An 8,091-nucleotide genomic window follows, 5' to 3' on the forward strand; every position below is an offset into this window, starting at 1 on the left:
GACCACCGACTTCCACCTGTCCCCGGCCCTCCCGAGATAGGACGTGCAACGTATCTGCAACCTCCCCGGTGCCCACTCCGAGGCACCTGGACCCTGAGAGGCCAACCTGTCAGGGTTGCCACCCAGCACGGGCCCTCCCACCCGTGCTCCAGGGCAGCGCCTGACCCTAGCTTCCTCAAGGGGGTGGGGATGAGTGGCGGGAGCTGTACCCATGTGGTGGCTTCTTCCCACTGACCCCGACTTGAGCCAGAACCCCATCTGCAGTGCCTGAAGCACCTTTGGCATCAATGTTGGGGAGCGTGCACAGGAAGGGGGGCTGTTTCCTGAAAACTGGGGGAAGCCCCCCTTTGCTGGTTTTTCCCTAGCGAAAGGCTAGGCCAGGGGGGCAGACAGAAGTAGTGCACAGGAAGCAAAAGTGCAGTGTCAGACCAAGGTGTCACTCATCACCTTAGCGATGAGTCAACCCTCGCGCCTCAGATGTGCATGGCCAGCAATGGCCTGTCTGGGTGTCCAGGGAACAAGCCCTCTAGACCAGCCATTGTGCCCTGGTCGGAGTTCCCAGCTGTCACCTGGGTCATGACCACTGCCTGGGCCTTCCGTCTATAAGGCGACCACCAGAAGCGTATCTTACAAAGAACAGACTCCAAAAAAATATGTAAATAAATAAAAACCGTCAACATTCTTACATGGATCTTAAAGAACAGAATACATGTTAAAAACTTCAGTAATTTATATCAATTTTAAGCAGTACTTTATATACAATGGGGGAAAAAACACATGCATAGTCCAAATACAATGTTGAAAACAGCATTTTCATAACAAAAGACCCCGAACACTAAGTGTTAGTATCATGTACATGAATTCAAGAAGGACCACCCTCTGTCTGTTGCACACAGTTTATTTAACAATATGATATAAGAAATGAATCGGTGTGTTACCATTCTATACAGTGATTGAATCTTCTTGAAGTTTCTTATTTATAGTAATTATAGCGCTTGCATGATTTACACTAGAATCGCTCTTCCTCATTTCAAGTCTCACGCAGAAGAGAGAAAAGGAAGCTTCTTCCCCAGCAACGTCAACACATGGTCTAAGGGTGATCTTCTCTATTCTTTGTCTAAAACCAGTTTTATCAGAGAAACAAAGCCACAATTTCTACATCTGCAGGACAAGAGTTTGGCTTCAGCCAGTAGGTGTAGATAGTTGTGTGTATGGGTGTGTGTACGTGTGTGTGCACACAGGAGTCAATTCCTACCGTCCAGGGTAATACTTGGAGAACGCCCACAGAGTTCAGTATAGAAAAAAATTTCCCCGCAACGTCAGAAAGTTAGCGGGATACATTATAAGCTTGCATTCTTTCAGGAATCAGTTTCTGAATATTATTTTTTCTTCTCACTTTTAAACATAAATGTTTAAAGTCTTGAAAATACAAATAAAAAATATGAATATAATGAAATTGTTTTTTCCCATTAAAAAAAGGCATGAGTCACCAGCAATGACGACAAAAAGAATCCAAACCCCCCTCCCCCCAAAACAAAACAAAAAAACAAGAAAAGGCAAAAAAACAAAAACCGAGAGAGAGACCAGATATTTAAATCAACTGGTTTTTAACAAAAAAATATATTCTTTGTATTGTTTCTTTAAACAGCAATCCACCCTTCCTCGGCCTGGAAGTAGCAGTTCCATCCAGGAAGAAGAACCCAGACGCCTGGGTTTTCAGTACAAAAGGTCCAAAAGCACGAGAGGGAAACCAAGGGGTAGTCTCACGGTGCTACAAACCCTCCACAAACTTTTCCAGTGTGTCCCCCGAGGTGTCCCCGACCAAGGACAGCTCACTGGACAGTGCATTCCTGGTGGGGGTGTTCAGCTGTGGAAGCATTGCACTCTGTTCGGGGTTGCCCAGGTGTCCCTGATCTATGGAGCTGGCCATGGTGACGGCGAGCCCGGGGTGGGGGGAACCAGTCTGGGGAGAGACGTGGTGAGGCGAAGGCTGGGGCTGTATCCGTGGTGACGGGCTGGAATGTGGTGGCTGGGACTGGGGCCGTGGAGACTGGACAGGGGCCGGAGAGCGCACCTGGTTACTGAGGGACGTGGCCATCTGCTGGCCGGGGAGGTGAGAAGCCTGTGGCTGTCCTGAGAGCATGTGTTGCTGGGGGCTCATGGGGTTCGGCTGGCCTGGGGACCCGATCTGCTGCTTCATCTGCTGCTGCTGCAGAATCCGCTGCTGCAGGGCCTGCTGGATGTTGGGGGCGCCGTCTGCACCCAGCCCGGGCTGCCCCAGCTGCCCCAGCTGGGCCGCCATCTGGCCCATGGAGCCGCCCTGGATGGGGAGGTGCTGCGGCATCCGCTGCGGCTGCATGGCCGGGGGGTAGCCTCCGGGTCCCTGCGGCTGCTGGAACTGGCCGTGCCCGGCCATGCCCCCCGCCATGCCCGCACCCCCCTGCTGCTGCTGCTGCTGCTGTTGCTGCTGTTGCTGCAGTAGCTGCCTCCTCAGCATCTCTCTGTACTGCGGGTTCATGCTCGCCATGGTGGGGTTGTGGCCCGGGTTCATGATGTTTAGCGCCTGGCCCTGGGGGTTCAGGCCTCCCATGGCCTGCTGTGGTGGCGGCACGCCTGGCCGCGGCACGCTGGCTTGCATGGCATTCAGGTTCTGCAGGCCTGGCTGCGAGTGCAGGCCGGGCTGGGGCTGCAGGCCGGGCTGGGGCTGCAGGCCAGGCTGGTTGGCCACGTACTTGGCCGTGCGCTGCTTGATGAAGGCGGCCATGAGTTGTGGGTTGGACTTGAGGATGTTCAGCACCTGCTGCTGCTGCTGAGGGGAGCTGGGTGACTTCAGGGTCCGCAGCAGGTCCTGCAGGGCGCTGGGCGAGATGCTCCGTGGCGGCTGGACGCTGGGCATTCGTGGGCCGGCCACGGCCGGCTGGGCCGGCATGGACATCACCGGCCTTGGCATGCCCGGCATCTGCTGCTGCGGAGGCAGGGGGCCCTGCTGCCACTGGCCTGGCGGCATGTTGGGCATGACAGGCCCGCTGACCTGACCGGAGCGTGGCACGTTCAAGCCCACGGGGGCCATCTGGCTCACCGGAGTCACCATGCCCGTGCGCCCCGGGGGAATGCCGTTGTTGATGTTGACACGGTACAGGTGCTGCTGCTGCTGGGCCTCACGCTCGATTTGCCGAGCGGCCTCCACTGCCGCTGGTGGGGGCTGGGCGGGTGGCGGGGGCGCCGGCACCTGGTTGGTGGGCTTCCCCGTGGACACCGTGGTAGGGGGCTGAGTCCGGGCCACACTGGGGAAGCCGGCCGGCGACATGCTCACGGGAGAGGGCTGTGGCTGCGCGGGGGGCTGAGGTGTCTGGGGTGTGCTGGGCTGCTGCGTCGGGGTGCCGGGCGGTGCTGAGGTAGGAGAAGGCAGGCTCTGCTGAGGCACGTTGCGGGTGTTCATGGTCGCCATCCGCCGGCGCATGAGCTGGGCCTGCTGCAGGCGGTGCTGGATCTGCTGCTGGCGGAGCTTGTGTTTGATGTTGAGGCAGAAGGGCACGGGGCATTTGTTCTCTTGGCAGTGTTTGGCGTGGTAGCAGCACAGGGCAATGAGCTGCTTGCAGACGGGGCAGCCGCCGTTGGTCTTGCGCTTGCAGCCCTTGGTGTGCTGCACCACCCGCTTCATCTTCTGGCAGGACGGCAGCGAGCAGTTGGCGTTGCGGCACTGGCAGGCGTGGACCAGCGACTGGATGCAGCGCTGGATGCTCAGGCGCCGGGACTCCTGGGGGCTCTTGGACTGCGGCTCACCCTGGCTGCTGCCCTCGTCGTCCAGGCCCAGCCCCCACTTGACCATCTTGTGGTTGTGGCTCTTGGTGTTGTAGCAGTTGATGCACAGGTCGTAGTCCTTCAAACCAAAGGGAATGGATCAGTGTCAGCACAGGCCTGCCCCGCCACAGCACGGCCCCCACCAGCCCACCCTGCGGTCAGGCCCCCACCAGGCCCAGCCGCAGCACATGGCGGTGCAGCTGCCTGCGTTCCAGAAGGGGTAACGGACAAGGAAGCACAGGTACTCCCAGTGCCTGTGCTCCCGAGAGCATCTCGGCAGCTCAGACAGCTCCAAAGGCCACCATCCCCGTCTGCTCGCCTGGATCCCCTGGTCCGGGTGGCACCCTGGGCCCCGGCCGTGCTCCCTGCCCAACCTACTTCTCACTGGGGGTTCAGGAGCAGACAGATGGGGTAAACAGAGCAGACACACACAGGCAAATGGGACAGACAGCCAGGAAGGCTGGAGGGAGCAGGCAGACAGACAGGCAAGTGGTAGAGCACAGTAGAGACAGATGGGGCAAGTGAAGCAGGCTGTCTGCCCGAGGCTCCCGGGGCTATGAGAGGGACCGTCTCCACGGGCCTCGTCCTTGTGTCCCCTTCTCCCTGTCGGGGTCTCCATCTCCACCTACCACATTCTCCTCCTATGGTGTCCAAAGTTCCCCCCCACAATGCCCTCCTCTTCCCTTCCTGGCTGCTGGGGGCCCTTGGCATGCCACACAGCAGGAGGGCAAACAGCAGCCTCCCTGGCTGTCCTCCATAGCACCGTCCCAGCAGCGGACCTGGAGTGACACAGGCCCCAGAAGGAAGGCATGGGCTGGGCACGAGGGCCCGACTGGTCCTGGCCAGGGTAGAGCCGTTTCTCGACACCGACTGCACAGACGAACCACAGGAAGGAAGCGCTGAACCGAAAGAGTGGGGACCAGCGGCCAGGGCTCGGTGCCCTTCACACGACGGTGCGGGGATCAGAGCAGGAACGAGAAGGCCCAGGAGGCCCAGAGTGAGACAGAGGGGACCACAGAGGCGGGAAAGGGGCCGGGCCGGGCCTCAGGGGCCCAGCTGCCCTCCCGTGCATAGTCAGAGACCCATCCCCACTGGCTTCTGCCCATGCGGTCACCCCAGAAGGTTAGCACCGGAGGTGAAGACTAGATAGGAGGAAGGTCAGAGATACGTGCTTGTCCCCATCTGTGGGGCTGGTGTTGGGGGGGGAGGCCCATCTACATCAGGGCCTGCCGACAGCCCAGGGTCTCTGCGGAGGAACCAGTGTGGCAGGACCAGGAGGGCCAGTGAAAGCAGCACGAAGGGGCTCGCAGCCCTTGCCCAAGGTCATCCAGCCTGACAGCAAGGGAAGGCTGCTCCTGAGCCCTGAACAAACCCGGACCCGGGCATCAAGAAGGTGGGCAGCGGCCAGACGGCCACAGCACCTGCCCGTCTCCACCCTGTGGTCACCAGCAGACCCCTCTGAGGCAGCCGGCTCCCCATACTGCTGCAGAACCCAGCAAGCACTGAGCTGTGCCAACTGTGGTTTGTGATCCCACAAGCACGACCCGAGGGTTTCTCTCGTGGCTGTCCCCCGGGCCCCACCTCACACACGGTGCAGTGCCAGCGCGTCTCCACGTGGTGCTTGCACTCGTTGCAGGTGTAGACAAAGCGGTCCTGGCCCTGGGTGTGCAGCTCCACCAGCATGCACAGCGTCGACCACTTGGAGCGACGCAGGGAGGAGAACTCCCAGTGCTTGTCCCGGGCCAGCGTCAGGAAGGCGTCGCGCCCGTCCATGAGGTCGCAGCTCAGCAGGGGGTCGGGGTCCACGATGGGCGGCAGCGTGTTGATGACGGGCCCGGCGTGCAAGTGGATCACAAAGAAGACCTGTGAGCAGAGCGAGGTGAGAGGAGAGGCGTCACCCGACAGGCGGGGGCCCGGCACCGGGCCCGTCAGTGGGAGTCCTGCGGGGACCTCGTGCTCCCTGTGCCAAACACAACTGCCACAGCCCCGCATTCGGGGGCTTTTCCAGCACTAGGCCAGAGACAGCAGGAGGGGGTGGTGGTTTTGGGGGTGGTGGTGAGTGGAGGTGGGGGTGGGGGTGCTGGCGGTGGTGGGGGTGACAGGCAGTGAGGAGAACGTCCCCCCCTCGACCCGGGCCCACCTCTTTGTGCTTCTCCATGGTGGCGTAGAGCTTCTGGGATAGGTCGTTGGACACGCTGGGCATGCTGGGCTTCTTCTTGTTGGCTCGGCTGATGCTGCTCTTATTCTTGTTGGTTTTCTTGTTGTTCTTTTTCTTGGCGTTCTTGCTGTCTCCCTGGCTGCCCTGCAATAGCAGGGGGAATTGGCACACGTGTCTAGCCGCCTCCCCCGACGCTGAGCCATCACACGGGCACGCTCACCTCCCAGGCCGAGGGCCTCCAGAAAGGCAACCCCAGGCAGGTGACCCTGCTCAACTCCTACCTGAGCAGAGACACTGAGGAACCAGGGGCAGGAGAAGCAGGCCACACCTGGCTAGGACTGCCCACTTCAGCGCCACACCCAGGCCTCTGCACCACAGTCCTCCGCTGGCACGCTGCCAACAGGGGGCTCCAAAACACCCCACCACACCATGGTCTTCAGCGGAGACCAAGCACCAGAAGGAGCAGCAGACACTCAAGTTCAGGAGCAGAGGGCCCTAGGGGCCCAGCCAGGCCTGGATCCTACCCCAAAGGGCCGAGGACAGGACGAACCCAGCCCCGAGGCCCTGGCAGTCTTGCCTAGCTGGGAGTACTCTCTCAGAGAGGATCATGCCTAGAGGACTCGGGCTGTCACTGACTTCCACATGAAGGTCCCAGATGTGTCAACATGAGGGCAATGGGAGGGCTGAGGGGCCCCACCCTTCAACATCGTGACATGTGGGTGCCACCAGCCACGGATGCTTCTGGGAGGCGCTTCCCTCACAGCTCAGCACCCAGAACCCAGTGCCTCAGCATGACGCCCACTGCCAGAAAGGGACTGTCTCCTCCCTACCAGCAGCCAGTACCCAAACCAGGCCACCATCAGCACACTCACAACCTCTGACCCTTCACACCAACGACTCGTCTTACAAAGAAAATTTCACCAAGGCCCCTCTCCAACATCTACTCACAGGGAGATGCCGGACACACCCCAACAGTGGGACATTCTACAGAGTACCTGCCTGTCCTCCTCCGAAGAGTCACGGTCCCCACACGAGGCCAGTCTGAGAAATGCCACCCCCAGGGAGAACAGGGATCCAAGGAGACTGGAGGGCCACCTGCCATGTGGGACCCTGGGCAGGATGGGCGCAGAACAGCTCTGGAGAGTGGGCTCGGGATGTAAACAGCGTATCCACCCTGAACACGCAGCACAGAGGCAACAGAGGCACTGGCTGCCCTACTCCCGGTAACTCTTCTGAAATGTGAGGTCTATTTAAGAAACCCACGAACAAAACACAGCCAAACAAAAACTAAGAGCATAGACTTTACCACTCAGAAGAGCAACTTTCCCTTCTTAGACTGCCACCTGGCCCAGGCCCACAGCTGTGATCTGCCTCAGAGCTGAGACTGCCCCCACCCCCAGCCTGGAGGCACCCGGCGTCCTCTGGAAGACGAGTGCTCACCACAGCTTCTGTGAACCTGTCCTGAGAACAGCGCCCTGAACGAGCACCCTGGCCTCCCTGTGTCTTACCACACTGTGCACATGCGGGGCACAGGACAGGCTATCTCCTACCCATCACAGAGCCACAGGCAGCTGGCCCCTCTGGATGGTACATGGGGCTCTCCCTCAGAGCTGTCTCTCTGCAGGACTCGGAAGGTTCCAGACTCCACTGTCAACCCAGACTCTGACCCGGAGCCCAGATGACCCTCCTGGCGCCATTCGGCGCTGCCCTCTGCCAGTCATGCTCGCGCAGCTGTGCCTCAGCCCAGGGTTTGCAGACTCAGCCGGCCTCCCAGCCCTGCCTGGGCACATGCCGCACGGGCTCTGTGCTGCCTCCCGCCTGCCCTGCAGCCTGCCCCTCACTCTCTTCCAGGCCCGAGTTCCCAGAGTGCTGCAGTGGTTTTTGTCTTGTTGTTGTTGTTAAGTGCCGTCGAGTCGTTTCCGACTCATAGTGACCCCATGCACAGCAGAACGAAAACACTGCCCAATCCCGCGCCAGCCCCACAATCCCTGCTATACTTGAGCCCATCATCGCAGCCACCGTGTCAATCCATCTCATTGAAGGCCTCCCCCTCTTTCGCCGACCCTCCACCCTACCAAGCATGACATCCTTCTCCAGGGAATGGTCCCTTCTGACAACATGACCAAAATAGG

At 59.8% G+C, this 8,091-nt stretch overlaps 1 protein-coding gene across 1 annotated transcript in view; it reads right to left on the bottom strand.

Annotated features, from left to right (window-relative positions):
• Positions 1–1,771: 1,771 nt before the first annotated feature.
• LOC103195935 (CREB binding protein) overlaps positions 1,772–8,091 on the bottom strand; it is a 105,261-nt gene continuing 98,941 nt past the window's right edge. Inside the window, exons 29-31 of the mRNA XM_007939577.2 lie at positions 5,942–6,103; positions 5,383–5,664; positions 1,772–3,880 (exon numbers count right to left, since the gene is read on the bottom strand). Coding sequence (XP_007937768.2) covers positions 1,772–3,880; positions 5,383–5,664; positions 5,942–6,103 — 2,553 coding nt within the window. The remainder of the gene's footprint in view (positions 3,881–5,382; positions 5,665–5,941; positions 6,104–8,091) is intronic.

This window comes from Orycteropus afer, unplaced genomic scaffold (genome assembly GCF_000298275.1).
Source record: "Orycteropus afer afer isolate SDZICR_OR568_19922 unplaced genomic scaffold, OryAfe1.0 scaffold00061, whole genome shotgun sequence".
Lineage (NCBI taxonomy): Eukaryota > Metazoa > Chordata > Mammalia > Tubulidentata > Orycteropodidae > Orycteropus > Orycteropus afer.